This window comes from Argopecten irradians, chromosome 7, assembly GCF_041381155.1.
Source record: "Argopecten irradians isolate NY chromosome 7, Ai_NY, whole genome shotgun sequence".
Taxonomy (NCBI): domain Eukaryota; kingdom Metazoa; phylum Mollusca; class Bivalvia; order Pectinida; family Pectinidae; genus Argopecten; species Argopecten irradians.
Genome location: NC_091140.1, coordinates 17,110,637 through 17,126,545, shown reverse-complemented (window position 1 = coordinate 17,126,545; position 15,909 = coordinate 17,110,637). Strand labels below are relative to the sequence as shown.

Sequence of the window (15,909 nt, the reverse complement as noted above, 5' to 3'; positions counted from 1 at the left end):
AGTTGCAATATTTCCTATTTTATATATAATTAAATCGTCACCATAACTGTATACTGTATATATATCTGTAAAATTCTCGTAACCCCATTTTAGGAATACATATATGTCCACCTTTGTGCTATAACCCCACTACCAAACACCTCACTGCCGTTGTCCTCGTGACGTCACATCCGGTTATTCCCCAAATCAGCGTGAGCGGCCGATTCCCTGATTAGCAGTTGATATACAGGTAAAAATCGAGCACTTCGGAGGGCGGTATCTCGGTACTGAAGCGGCCGATTTTGATGCGGTTTTCAACATTCTTGTCAGGAGATCAAACAGAATAATATATCTTAATATCATTTTCCATTCCGTGTACACTTTAATGTCAACAATAAAGGGGTTAAAACACCAACCTGCTTAATACCGACCACTCCACACAATCGTTAATGTCAACAATAAAGGGGTTAAAACACCAACCTGCTTAATACCGACCACTCTCAACAATCGTTAATGTCAACAACAACAAAGGGGTTAAAACACCAACCTGCTTAATACCGACCACTCTCAACAATCGTTAATGTCAACAACAAAGGGGTTAAAACACCAACCTGCTTAATACCGACCACTCTCAACAATCGTTAATGTCAACAACAAAGGGGTTAAAACACCAACCTGCTTAATACCGACCACTCTCAACAATCGTTAATGTCAACAATAAAGGGGTTAAAACACCAACCTGCTTAATACCGACCACTCTCAACAATCGTTAATGTCAACATTAAAGGGGTTAAAAACACCAACCTGCTTAATACCGACCACCTCTACACAATCGTTAATGTCAACAACAAAAGGGTTAAAACACCAACCTGCTTAATACCGACCACTCTCAACAATCGTTAATGTCAACAACAAAGGGGTTAAAACACCAACCTGCTTAATACCGACCACTCTACACAATCGTTAATGTCAACAACAAAAGGGTTAAAACACCAAACTGCTTAATACCGACCACTCTACACAATCGTTAATGTCAACAATAAAGGGGTTAAAACACCAACCTGCTTAATACCGACCACTCTCAACAATCGTTAATGTCAACAACAAAAGGGTTAAAACACCAAACTGCTTAATACCGACCACTCTACACAATCGTTAATGTCAACAATAAAGGGGTTAAAACACCAACCTGCTTAATACCGACCACTCCACACAATCGTTAATGTCAACAATAAAGGGGTTAAAACACCAACCTGCTTAATACCGACCACTCTCAACAATCGTTAATGTCAACAACAACAAAGGGGTTAAAACACCAACCTGCTTAATACCGACCACTCTCAACAATCGTTAATGTCAACAACAAAAGGGTTAAAATACCAACCTGCTTAATACCGACCACTCTCAACAATCGTTAATGTCAACTACAAAGGGGTTAAAACACCAACCTGCTTAATACCGACCACTCTCAACAATCGTTAATGTCAACAATAAAGGGGTTAAAACACCAACCTGCTTAATACCGACCACTCTCAACAATCGTTAATGTCAACATTTAAGGGGTTAAAACACCAACCTGCTTAATACCGACCACTCTACACAATCGTTAATGTCAACAACAAAAGGGTTAAAACACCAAACTGCTTAATACCGACCACTCTACACAATCGTTAATGTTAACAATAAAGGGGTTAAAACACCAACCTGCTTAATACCGACCACTCTACACAATCGTTAATGTCAACAACAAAAGGGTTAAAACACCAAACTGCTTAATACCGACCACTCTACACAATCGTTAATGTCAACAACAAAAGGGTTAAAACACCAAACTGCTTAATACCGACCACTCTCAACAATCGTTAATGTCAACAACAAAAGGGTTAAAACACCAAACTGCTTAATACCGACCACTCTACACAATCGTTAATGTCAACAACAAAAGGGTTAAAACACCAACCTGCTTAATACCGACCACTCTCAACAATCGTTAATGTCAACAACAAAGGGGTTAAAACACCAACCTGCTTAATACCGACCACTCTCAACAATCGTTAATGTCAACAACAAAGGGGTTAAAACACCAACCTGCTTAATACCGACCACTCTACACAATCGTTAATGTCAACAACAAAAGGGTTAAAACACCAAACTGCTTAATACCGACCAATCTCAACAATCGTTAATGTCAACAATAAAGCGGTTAAAACATCAACCTGCTTAATACCGAACACACTGACTATCCTCCATATTATGTAAACTCCCTCCTGGAACATGTAGTCCACTAATTAGTCTTCGATCAACATCCTCTGGTACCAGCAGCAGGGCTTCGTGTGACATACACCATACCACCTCACTAGAACAGATTGTCCGCTACATATTAGACCAGGTACATCAGACAGACACAAAAACAGTATCATCCTTTTGAATTTCGCAAAGTCATTCGGTCGTCCCACTTCAGCGCTCTTACCTAAAGATGACACGCCATGGAATAGCAGTGCCAACTTCAATTGGATAACACACTTCCTCAGCACATAACTCAGTTAGTTGTATGTCAAGTCTTCACACACATCAGGAACGAACTCGATGTGCGCTGTCACGCTCTAGAAAGACCTCAACGCCACAAAGGAAAAAGAGAACAGGAGTCGGATGAATTTTCATTCAAAGAAGTATGAAGTTATAAGGAGTACAAACAAGCGCCAGCATTTGTGACGTCTAAACCATGGTCACCAACGTGATATGGTATATACGTAGTGAGTGGGAAATACTGTTGTATGCATGTATGGCATTTCTAAAGTGAACTTGAACTTACATAAGCTGATCAAACGTGGGGATGCATCATGGCTAACCATAGGAATTACTGTTTGTAAACGTCTTGTCTCAGTGAGCCGCTTGTCGATGGTTTTTCACCTGGTACTCCGGCTTTCCCCCACCAATTATCCTGACAGTATTCGTCGGAAAGTCAATTAGAAATAATAGGGAAACGAAAATTGCTCCTATATACCGGTCAAAAATCAAAATAATCAGAATTATCGTCTCTAGATGAAGACATTTATTTTCTGAAATACCGGTAGATTAAAAAACAAAAGAAATGAAGGTGTGTATATATCAGTGTTAACTGTATCATCTTGTTGAAGTTAAAGAAAACACTTATTTTTGTTTGCGATTAAGGCGAATTTCATTGTGAATGTGAAATCGCGGAAATTAATGGTCTATAAATGGTTTCACATCTAGGTACAGCAGAACCATATCAATATCGAATATGCTGTTTTTCTGTACTTCTTGTATGTAATCAAGATCAACATAGAAGAAAATTTGAAGACAATCTGCTGCTTCAATTGAAATAATTTAAGTTTGCTTGTAACATGCATTTTCAATGGCTTAAAATTTCTTTATCAGTCCATAAAGGAAAAATTGGCTTCGTCGTTTATAACGTCGCTGCTGATTGGCTGATATAACGGCGAAATGATTTAATAGAAAAACAGTATAAAACAAATTCGGCATTTTGAATAGATTATCTTAAGTAAATTGAATTATAAGGATACATTTGAATATATTTTTATGTTATGGTGACAGGTAGATATAACACAAAACCTGAGTGTCCTTTCATCATAAACCGCTTCACGATTTATTTAATATTTATTTAGAGTACATTCAGATTTTTGTGTTATATCTCCATAAAATACATTCAAGTTAATCCTAAAATATAGATTGAAAAGCAGATTACCGGAAACAAATATAAATATTTGTGATTATCTCCTTTTGATTACATTAATACGTTTTTATAATGGTTTGCCTAGCGTCCTTGTTAAATGACTTTAAAATATTGGCATTTTTTTCTTCCATAATTATCAATTAATAAATATAGGCAATTAAGCGAATGACCTCCATTTTTGTCATGTTGATTGAACGAATGTTGCAAAACATAAAATAATGGGCTTTGAATTGCTGTTACCTTATAACATGAAATTAAGTTTAATGTATGTACAGTATAAAGGGCTGGATATATATCGTTTGGAATTCACGAAAGTTTTTTTTGGTATATTTTGTCTGAAGTCCCCTCTGGCGTTTTATGGAAAAGGTTTATGATGATGTATCCCGATATAGGTTTACCTAGATTAGGTACTAATTAATCATATCACATTTGACCCTCTGTACAGTGCACCGACAACAGGACATGTCACCCCTAACACAACCGATGGGGACAGGTGGAGATTTCGCCTAAGTGACGTTATATCAGGCTTAGCCAGCTCCCAAAGGAATCCTAAGATCCTTTGTTATTTCAATACACCTTGTTCAATAGGGACTGATATAAACGGCCGAATGATTAAAGCCGGTCATGCCAGGTACAATGCTGGAATTTGACATACCGTTATCCTATAGTGGCGTGTCCATGGAGCTATGTAAGCTCCGAACGACGCGCTTTTCATCTAGTCTCAACGCTCCTTATTAATCTTAATTGCTTCAGCCATAGTTATGTTGAAGGTTCCTTGTAGCTGACATTGATTAAATGTTTATGTAGATATATATAGATATTTACTAATGTGTTAAGATAGGATATACAAAAGAGAGTATGTGTGCTTATTTCATAACTTTAGCAGCAGTGGAACTGGAATATTGTGTTCTTCGACTGCAAACGAAATATTGAAGAAGAAACACACACACGTTAAACTTTATGTTGAAGAAATTTAATGTATTGGGTAAATAGTTTGTTTTTCGTCGTAAAAAGATGTCTACTATCACGGGAACTACCGTGGTGCTGATCCTGAGTCTTGTCTCACTGGGGACTTGTCAATGCCCTACAGGATGCGCGTGTCCAAAATCTGATGTGGTCAATTGTGGTCCGGGATTCTCATCGTTTCCGTCACCTCTAACTTATGATGTCGAAATTTTCAAAATATCTGGGAATTACAAAACGCACAACAAGATCCCGACTATACAAGGGAGTGACTTTCAATCCATGCCTGGATTGATTACGCTGAAAATGACACATTGTGAAATTAGCACAATTGCTGATGACACATTTTCTGCACGGACATCGTTAATGTATTTAGACCTGTCGTACAACAACATTCTCAAAATTAATGACCAAACATTTTTGGGATTAACTCGTTTGACCTCTCTACGAATCAGCGGGAATCCACATTGTGAGATAAGTGAAAAGGCTTTTGATAGTCTTTCAAATCTACAGGAACTCTATATTGCAGACATGGATTTGGAACGTCTTCTTCCAGAAATGTTCGCAAGTATGAAAAATCTTCGAGTTTTGGATATCCATGGAAACAAAATATGGAAAATTGAATTCGATTTTCGGTCTATATTCCCAAGCCTGCAACACTTCGATGCTTCAAATAACCTTTTAGAGGGATTACCAAAAATCTATAAGGACTCATTTGCTACTATTGCAACGTTAAAACTGTCTGGCAATCCTTTGCAGTGTAACTGTGAATTACGATGGTTAAAAAACGATTCGAAAAAGGTCCTCGATCCTGAGCTTGCTAGCGAAGCATTAGTCTGCGCTGGTCCAGAGCGAGTCAAATATGCTCCCATTTTGCGACTTCCGGATTTAGAGTTTAAATGCGTTCCACCACAGATTGTAAATTGTGCAACTGAAACGTATTCTGTGATAGAAACACACTCCGTCAAGATGTCGTGTGAACTAGCCGGAGATCCGTATCCGGATGTTACCTGGACCAGATTTGATGGAAAACACGTGGAATTTACTTACGAAAATGTGTCAAATTACTATGTTTCCAGAAAAGGAATCTTGGATATTTTCAACGTTTCAAAGGCGGACGAAGGTACGTGGAGTTTAAGTGTTAGCAATACAGTTGGACAGAAAAGTCATCAGCTTAGAGTTGTTGTAACTGCTAAAACAACAACGACAACAACTACGACAACAACGACGACGACGACGACTACTACTACTACAACTACAACTACGCCTCCTCCAAAAATAACGTCTACAACGTCACCTACAAAAGCAATACCAATGTCTTCATCATCAGCAACGACAAAAGCTATAGCCTCTTACACCATTGGAGGACTTACTTCAATGACTATTCCAATAAACTCCAAAGACAACAGCAAGGGTCACCAACAACAAAGTGGCGGTACAGGCGGTGCAGCGACATCAAAACTTCCTAGTCAATCCAAACCCGATTCCACTGGGAACACATCAGACAATGGGGATGGAAGTACAGGCGATGGTAACGAAGAGAATAAAGGTTCTGATGGGAAGGCGGATGTGAAGAGCGACGAGGGCGGAGGGATGAATATGATGATGATTGCAGGGGCTGGTGGAGGAGGTCTGTTGCTCATCGTACTCATTGGCGTCGTCATCTACTGCGTGAAGAGAAAGAAGGGCAGTAACAGAGTAGAGGACATTAGCATCAGACAGGACGAAAAATTTGACTCGGTCAGAACACCACGGCGCCATCGTGTGGCTAACGACTTTTAAACAAGGCCACGTATTAGACACAAGTTAAGTTCAGGAATGGCGATGATTTGGTAATAATAAGAACACCAACACGCCAAAAGATGGATAAAAATGAATCTTTCGTGGAACATTACGTTATGGTACACACTTTATTTTCATTTCTGTAATTGTATATGTTTGTTTTAAAACAAGACAACGAATATTCCGGTAAGTTCTCAATCTTTACATTGTCGACAAACTGTGATACCATGCGATGACTGTGATACCAACCCTCCTCTTCAATTTGCAAAGTTTTGTTTTTATGTATCGGTCGATGCACCTTTTAATTCCTTGAAGCAAATATCTCGTTTATTAAAAATGTCATAACGACCAATAGTTGCATGCAATAGCGAATCTTTTAATTAACTAACATTTGATTTGGAAAATGGAAAATAAAATTATCCAAGTTATACGGCAAGATGTCCTGAAATATGACCAATGGTTCCAGGACAAAATACATGTGATCGTCAGATGATTGAAAGTTAAAACGTGTCTCTGGTATGATTCTGAAGTTTCTACTGTCTGATTCACATATTGCCATTTTTATTCTTATTTCAACACAATAGTGATAACTAGATAAAACAAAACAAAATTATTTCAACACAATAGTGATAACTAGATAAAACAAAACAAAAAAGCCACTGGCGTTGAAATCATTTGCTTTCAATTCTAAATAGGTCAAAATACTAGTCACATCGTTGTTGTTTACATATTATTGTTTATGTTCGCTTTCTTTTATCAATTAAATTACTTTTGCAGCATCAGGGGAATTTTAAATAATGTAAATCCTAACTCTATGTGAATAAATAAGTTTAAAGTTCAAAAATGATTTCTTTTCATCCGTGAAATAATTTGTACTTTTGGTATTTGAAAACATTGCAATCTGTTATATCCCATGTTTAGTACATGTCAAATGTTATGGATTTCAACTGCTTTTATTTTAAAGAAATACGTTACACTAACTGAAGGAATGTCGAATGTTAATTAGCAATAATGATATGTATTTATTACTTTAATTATTTGTAAACTTAGTATGTATGAGTAATTGTAAACTGGTAATAAGGTGATGTTGCATGTACATATTAATTTGTTATTTATTTATTCATTTAATTTTTTATTTGTTAATTAACTTTATTTGTGTTAGTGTCATGCATATAGCAATCTTTGTATACATCATGTTATGGGAATTACATTTACATATGGCTTAGTGAGTGAATCACAGAAGATTTGTCCCAAAAAAAAATGATGATGAATGGGTAGGTGGGAAGGTGTCTTGGTGGGGAGACGGTCTTTTGTTTCGACTTTGTCAAAATCACTTAGATCATCAAGTATCCACCCATTCAAGTTACGCTGCTGTAAACAACTTTATGTTCGTGTAAACTATATTTCGTGTCTCAGTCAGGAATCAACATATAATATATAAATTCACGATCAAGGACTATTAAGTAGTTTTTACATTTTGCAATTATTACAGTTGAATTCGCGTTTGAGCTTTTCTTGTAAATTACGCGAAATCAAGTTTACAGTATATTGATATAGGAAAAAATGGTCACTTTGTTACCACTTCTGATGCAATTCCAGTTCCAAAATTGTAACTTTTTGGGAGAGGTTAATATGTTTTCTCGCAATTCTATTTTATTCGATGTACATAATGTTTTACACAAATTATGCATCTCCATAGTTTTGTTTTAAATTTGTGAAATTCTAATTGAATAATAAATAAAATGGAAAAAAGATTTCTAGCATTGGTTTTCTTTTTCACCTATTTTAGTTAAGGACTAAAGTTATATTTTAATTGTACTTGATGGCTTTGATCATTATATGAATTTATTTTAGGTTCTATAGGGCGGTACAAAATGCTTTGGGACATTTGTGACCTCAAATCCATCTTCAGTTTTTTTGTTTGTTTTTTTTTTTAACTATATTCTAATGAACAAAGGTTTTGTATTTGAAATATTTAGTACATTTCTGATTTAATTATAACGGTAATTTTCTAATTATGCGACTTAAGTTGTCATAATAAGAAATCGAAATATGCAGAAATTATGAAAGTTTTGAAATTCTTACCTATTTCTGATAGGTTTTTTAAAGAAACAAAAGAGCACTATCTTGAACAAATTTCATACTTGGTTATATGATGGCACAGGTACGTCTTTAGGATAAATGTAAAGTTCAACTATATGATCTATGATTTCTATATGGAAAAAAACATTTGCATAATGTATGCATAATATAATAACTAAATAATAAATTTGAAATTTTAAGGATTGAGAGGTCAATTACAGGAAATATTACAAGTGCTATCCTGAAAAAAAACCACTTTTGGGCAGTGGAGTTCAAAAAGTTATACTTACACAACTGTCATGGCACAATGATAATATCAACTGTCACGTCAAGTATTAAGCAATGAGAATAGTTGAAAATCAGAACATATTTAATATACCTCATGGAAATAGACGGATATAAAAACCGAAACTAACCACAAATTCATTATAGTGTTTCCATCTTCGATACTCCAGGGGTTACATTTGCTGATATCCATTCCTGAACTATTTCATAGTAAAACTTAAGGCAGTTCAGAAGACAATGTCTGTTCTGTTGCCTCCTGTTTTACTATGAGATAGACCAGGGTGGATATAACGACAGTAATAGTAACCCCTGGAGTATCGAAAATGTTGTGCTTCAAGCTTTATTCAATCGCCATTTTCAACTCTATATCTCATTACATATACCCATCAAGTTTGATTATAATACCATCCTGTACAAGACAACATTAGTAGGTAAATACCGCATGTATAGTAAATTATACCTGTAATGAACGATGCAATGAGAAGCTAATGTCTTTTTTTAAATTAAATTGGAAATAAAATTGCATTGAAACGTGGAAAACAAATTAAATATTTGTAAATGTAATCGGTCTTTTTATTTAATATAATTTATTTCAGGAACTGTGTTTCTTAGCATCTAACATGTGATTAAAGTCCGGCACATATCGACAAGTCTTCCTCGAAATGTTAACTTGTACCGAGTGGATAATAATATATCAGAACCAACACCATTTAGATTCCTTAAAAGATATTCCATTATATTTTCCTATTTATCATAAGATTTATTAAACTCACATCTCGTACATGAAGTTCCAGTCATGACGAGTTAAGTAGAAGAATTCGGAATTCCAGGAATTACTTTTATATTAATTTTAACAACAGGACAATACTACTCCCACCTATATGTAACCCAAATCTAAAACATATTACTACACATCCTACACATCAAATACCAGTGTCACTGGCGACACACCCTTACTGGGCGTCATTAGTTTGAAGTTAACGTAACCTCGTATAGAGATCGATATATTAGACCAAGGTATTCTGTTGCATGTTCCAGATGTGTAACATAGTACTCATCTTGTCAATCAGGATATGATATTTAATGTTAATCTTTGGTAAATATATATATATCTACAATTTTTCTTTAGTACATATCCTGGTGTTTAAAAAATGTACATAATATATCATTAAGCCCTTCTTGTTACACGATTGATATATTTTCATATAGTTGATTGATCATAGCATCTTCCTATCCTTGAGAAAATGTATAGATGTAATGTATGATGACTTTAAAACATTTGATGTGTTAATGGGAAACGTGTTGTGTTTGCCTTTTGTGGTCTTTTTGTGATTTTTTTCTTGGCTACTGGTTGACTGATTTATTGTGAATTTCCAAAGATCTTTTCTAACAGGTAATTGTCCCTAGGAAACAACGATATACATTTCGAGAGTCTAATTGAAATTTAGGTTCAAAATATCAAATTTGAATAGCCAAAACATTTCAGGTTTTCAGTGCATAATGCATTCTCTTTGAAAATGGCTACCCTAGACTCCTGAAGGGAGCTTGAACTGAAAGACCTCATATTTTCCTATCTAGTGGTAAAAATGGAGAAGATGGATTATAATATACAACTTGTGTCTAATCCCATTTGCATATAAAGTGCAAATAAAATATGTTTAAAGAGACAATTCACTCAGGCAAATTCTTTTACATAACCAATAAGCAAATTATAGCATAAATGTATTGTTCTACATTTCTTATGAAACATATAACGTAAAACATTGACAAATTCCACGACATTGTTAAGTATTTTAATTAATATCGTTGAAATATCAAATCGTTGATCAATACGATTAAACAGGTACAATATTAACTCTGTACCCATACCCGAGCCAAAGTCACGCACGTTAAACAAATGAACTACATAACCACTGAGAAGGTGATAAAATGATTTTTAGGCAAGACAATTCACCTAATGAGGTAAACACACTACTGTCAGAGCGATTTGAGCAGTTCTAGCCAAAAGTTGCATTACTTTACGAGCAAGGGACAGGGTTCGGCATACAAGAAGTTCGACCACAGTGTGTAATGGCGGACAGCGAGCAAGTTTGAATATTTCACACACATGTCACCACCATAGGCGTTTCAGGCATATCACAGTAAAACTGACTGATCTAATTTCCATTAGAACTTGTTTTATCTGATATATATACAAATTTTAATGTTCTCTTAGACTGAATTGTCCCTTTAAATCATAAGAACATAGACTTTACCTATTAAACATGATAGCTGAATTTGATTCAGCAATTTTAATAGTACATTCTAAACCTATAGTCTATGGAAAATCGTTAAGTTGGAATAACTTGGTCTTTCTCTTATCGACTTAATTGATGATGTTTTTATTTTGTTGTGTTTTTTTATGGTGTTCCTTTAGTATGATGCATTATCTTGTGTTGGAATCTTTTATATTTTCTGATAATGTCTTACCTTTCGTAGTAATCTGATACCCTTTGTGGTGATATTTAATCTTTTGTCGTTCTTTTGTGTTAATCTTGATGGTGTTTTTGTCTTTTGATGATTGTGTGATATTTTGCACTTTGAGTTGATATTTCTTTTTCGTTTGATGTAATGTCTTACCCTTCATTGCTGATATTTTGTAATCGTTCAAGAGATTTGGGGTTAAACTTTAGCATAGTTTATTTTGCAGCATTCTCTACAAATTCATAAATGATAACACTTTCAATTTTTTTACAAAGATTATAGATGATTCCTTACAAAGTAATTTTAGATCGCATGAATGCTGGTATTGTTTTACTACAACAAACTCGTAGACTGTTCTCAAAATTCCTAATGACAAAGATGAGGTATACTGGAAAGCACTGTTTGCTTACTTGTACGATTCTTACATGGAAACGCATCTATAGTCATACCGCTTAAATAACGTTAAAGTATACTGATATTCATTTCAGAAATTCCTCTTGCGTGGGCAAATACCTGGAGCAAAAACCCTCGAACATCCGTTAGAACTTGGCAACTGTCCCACATGAAATTCAACAGCGCGACCCAAAGTTGGAGGGCTTGTGGTAGTTTGTCGGACAAAACCCCTCTGCCATCACGATCTTCCCAAAACACATATAGGTCAAGAGTAATGGACTATGCTCAACTCTCAACTAATTCTCCCCTGAAGACATTGCCCTCCAAGAGTTCTGTTACATATGTTAAAATTTGCTGACAATTTATTTCTAAGAAAACTCTCGAAAATGCAATAAATGAGATAGAGAAGGTGAATAAGTTGATAAATAATATATGCTGATGCCTATATTATCAAGGTTTACGTATTTCTATACATTCTGTACTTAATGTGTTTTTGCAAAAATGCATGTGTAACAAAATTTTTGGAGGGCAGTGCATTTTGACAGTTCTAAATCAATGACTACGCTTCTCCATTATGAAATTTCAGGGGCGAAGGAATTACCTTTGAAATGAAGAACAACTCAAGATTATAGGAACACCAATATTTATTTTACATATAAAATTCATAAATTCAAAAAAGACTGAACAATTATGTTACAGGTATACCTAAATAAACAAAACAACAATGCAAAAAGGTCACGACAATAAATAGTTCCATATATTCTTTATGATATTATGCATATTTGTATACAAAAGCGAAAAGGTCAATCTAACTGAAAAATATGTAAATCTTTACATATATTTGATCAATTGAACAATGTTTCAGATTGGACTTGATTAAAATTTTCGTACAAGTCATGATGACTTTATGTACATAAAATAATAAATCGAGGAAAAAAACAAACAAAACAATTACACAATGTTAATGTAGTCACAGAAAAGGGTTTAAAATTGATTCAAAACCCATCTGTATTATGCATACACATATAGTAGATTGTTTTCGCGGGGATTGTATTTTGGAGATTTCGTTGGTCATTGTTATGATCGCGAAAATGTGATTAACGCAATATTGAAAAATGGTTAAAACATATAAACATATTCAAAACATGCTTGTTAGAAAAATGTTCTTTGGATACATGATTACGTAGCTCAGCGGTTTCAAAATAAATTATAAAACATACAAACAAAATAACGATACTTAATTAAACAAACTCCAGACGCATATTGGGATGAGAGCTCGTATCTTTGGTGAAGGCTGGATCAACTTTTTTCTTGGCTGAGATACATTTAAACAGAAGTATAAGGAGTGTTGGTATGGCAATCAAACTACAGCCACCTATTACAGACGCCACTATTATACCTGTGTATCCCCAACCCTGTTCTGTTGTTCCCTGGTTAGACTGGTTGTCAAGGTTGGCCAGTCTTTGGTGCTGAGGTGTTTGGGAATTTACTGGCTTTGATGTAGTCGGAATTTGTCCCGGATTTGTCCTCGCAAACACCATGGATGATTTCGAAGGCATTGGTAATGCAGATGTAGTTGTTGAACCCACTGTTGGTACACCTGCTTGAATATCAATTTTGAAATGTTTCTCTGACATGCCTTCGCTGTTCCAGACTGTCAATGTCCAATCGCCACTTTCTGCTGGTGATGCTGAAGAGATGTATAATGATCCGTTTTCATATACAGAAGATGAACCTACCGTAGAGTTGTGAGGAATGAACATGTTACCTTGCGGAGATTTCCATTTCACATATGGGAAAGGATCTCCAGATATATTGCATGATATTTCAAGTCCATTTCCGGTTCCGGTCGTCAGTCGTGGTGAAAAAGAACTGCAATCGATTATTTTTGGTGGCAGGCATTTTAAATCAGAGTCACGGACCTGTGATAACGGTATATATTCGAGCGGACTTGGACCAGCACAAATGATCGCATTCGTTATGTTACTGAGCGCCTGGGATTTCTTCAAATCTTTCATCTGGCAATTGCAATTCCATAAATTATGGCTGATGTAAATTGTTTGTAATTTTGAAATGAACTCCAAGACTTTTTCGTCCACTGTTGTCAGCGAATTTGAAGAAATATCCAATACATTCAACGCTGGAAATAGATCAATGTGCTGCTTTCCTATATTTTTGATTGAATTACTATGTATGTCTAGGACGTTTAAAGCACGTAAACCGTCGAAAACATCGATGTTTAATTCATGCAAGTTGATTTCTCCTAAATACAATTCTCGAAGTGCATGAAGGTTCCTGAATGTTCCGTCAAATATTTTCATATCTGAATTTCCAGATAAGTCTAAAACTTCCAACTTTGAAAGTCCGCTGAATGTCTCCGGTCCGATTTGTTTTATTTTGTTATGGTTTAGTCTCAGTTGTCGAAGTTCCTTGAAGTTACTAAACGCCAAATTCTCTATGATCTCTATTTCATTAAAACTGAATGTAAAATGACGCAGGTCTGTCATGTTGGGTAGATCGGATGACTGAACATGTTTGAAACTGTTGTGTAATGTTACATTCCCTGCTAGATGTAGCGATTTGGTGAGCTCCGAAATGTCTATTGGAATGGTTTGCATGCCAGCGTCACATGAAACAGTGACGTTGAAATGACATCGGCACTTACTTGGACAAACGTATGCCCCAAGAGAAAAGAAATTGTTCCTCAGCATTAAGTACATTATAAACTGTAGAAGCGCTCTTAAAATTCTGGCACGCATTTCGTAGCTTGTTTAAAATCAGCTGACTACTTTAAAACTTTTTGTTTCCGTCAAATTATATTAAACTTCCCGACGTTTAAAACCAAATGTTCACCAAAATGTATTTCAAGTATACAACCAATGAAGTGCTGTTAACCATTTACAAAAGAAGAAATGAATCTGTTCGTCTGAGAACTTATTTTATACTGGTGAAATTCGATACGTAATATTTAAATTAGATATAATTGTTTTACCAGTTTATATACATGTGCCTACACATTTGCATATATCGGCTAATAATAGCGAGCCTATCGATATATCAATGTCGTAAATCCGTCACAGGAAAGCCGTTATCATTTGACGGGTACCATACGTTCCAAGATTTGTCATCTTGTAACTTTATTTCAAAAATTATTTGGCGATATTCTGCGATTAAGCAACAGGTATCAAGTATTTAAAATCAAATGAACCAAAGTTCAGTTACTGAAAATAAGACGGTAAACGGGGGTTTTATTGGTTTACTACGTTGTTTTTATTTTCAGATAGTCTGCATCAAGTTAACAAGACTTTTCGCGAGGTGTGTCAGTTCCGAGATTTGTGACGAATATTTTGTTTGTTTTATCCGTAGTGGGATGGAACTTATCCACGAACAAATACATAATATCTTACGTGATATTACGGAACAAACAGAGCAATCATGAGCGATCAACTTCCGTCAGGTATACTCATGCAGTGTGAACCGTTAGCGTAAATCTGTTGTTCACTACGTACGTACACATATTTACAAGAAACTTACAGATAAATGTTATCGTTGATTGTTTAGCAAATGGAAATTGTTCAATGGTCAAGTTTACGTTGTCTGGTGGATTGGTACGAAAGGTCGGGGGTGTTGTGTACAGTCCGATTGACAGTATAATGGGTAGTCTTATTAGAATACGCGATTGTTTATTTAGTACATAACGACAGTGACATTCCATAGTATTACTATAACCCGCGTTGGTCTGGTCGCGGACTTGTTAATTCTTTCAGTCATAAAATAACGTTTTTTAACCACTTTTAGGGATGAATGCAGTAGATGATGACGTAAAAGCATCGTTTTATTTACATTGGCAATGTTGCATTTAAAAGTCGATATAGTCAATTCACTTTTGGTTGTATATAGAGTACGTTCATGAGGAGTACTGTTATAATCCCCTACCCATCAAATCATTTAAAGATTACACTAACCAAAAGACTTTTATAAATATAAAATAAACCAATCTAATTGATTTCTTAAATCATAATATAGCATAATGAAAATAAATGCCCTTTTTCGGTCATTTTGATTTTATTCGTTTATCTTGTGTAATCACGCTGAAATGAAAGATAATCTCTTTCGAAAATTATAAAAATGAAATCGATGTCTCAACTTTGGCTCTGCAAGGGTAAAATCAGTGCAGTGCCCTAGGTAATAAACTAAAAGCAGTATTCAATGCCAAATTGTTGTTCTCTTAGCATCATAAAAGATAG

General features: G+C 35.2%; 2 protein-coding genes across 2 annotated transcripts; one reads left to right on the top strand and one right to left on the bottom strand.

Annotated features, from left to right (window-relative positions):
- The first annotated feature begins 4,931 nt into the window (after positions 1–4,931).
- On the top strand, positions 4,932–8,184 carry LOC138327051 (leucine-rich repeat, immunoglobulin-like domain and transmembrane domain-containing protein 3). Its single transcript, XM_069273042.1, has one exon. It carries the CDS (start codon positions 4,940–4,942, stop codon positions 6,437–6,439), a length of 1,500 nt encoding a protein of 499 aa, XP_069129143.1. The 5' UTR covers positions 4,932–4,939; the 3' UTR covers positions 6,440–8,184.
- A 4,297-nt stretch (positions 8,185–12,481) lies between these two features.
- Positions 12,482–14,546, bottom strand: LOC138327708 (leucine-rich repeat-containing protein 24-like). Its single transcript, XM_069274023.1, has one exon. The coding sequence runs from the start codon at positions 14,419–14,421 to the stop codon at positions 12,904–12,906; it is 1,518 nt and encodes a 505-aa protein (XP_069130124.1). The 5' UTR covers positions 14,422–14,546; the 3' UTR covers positions 12,482–12,903.
- Between the last annotated feature and the right edge of the window lie 1,363 nt (positions 14,547–15,909).

Coding starts and splice junctions, on each gene's coding strand:
- LOC138327051 (XM_069273042.1), top strand. CDS start 4,940: ATGCCTGGATTGATTACGCTGAAAATGACACATTGTGAAATTAGCACA.
- LOC138327708 (XM_069274023.1), bottom strand. CDS start 14,421: ATGCGTGCCAGAATTTTAAGAGCGCTTCTACAGTTTATAATGTACTTA.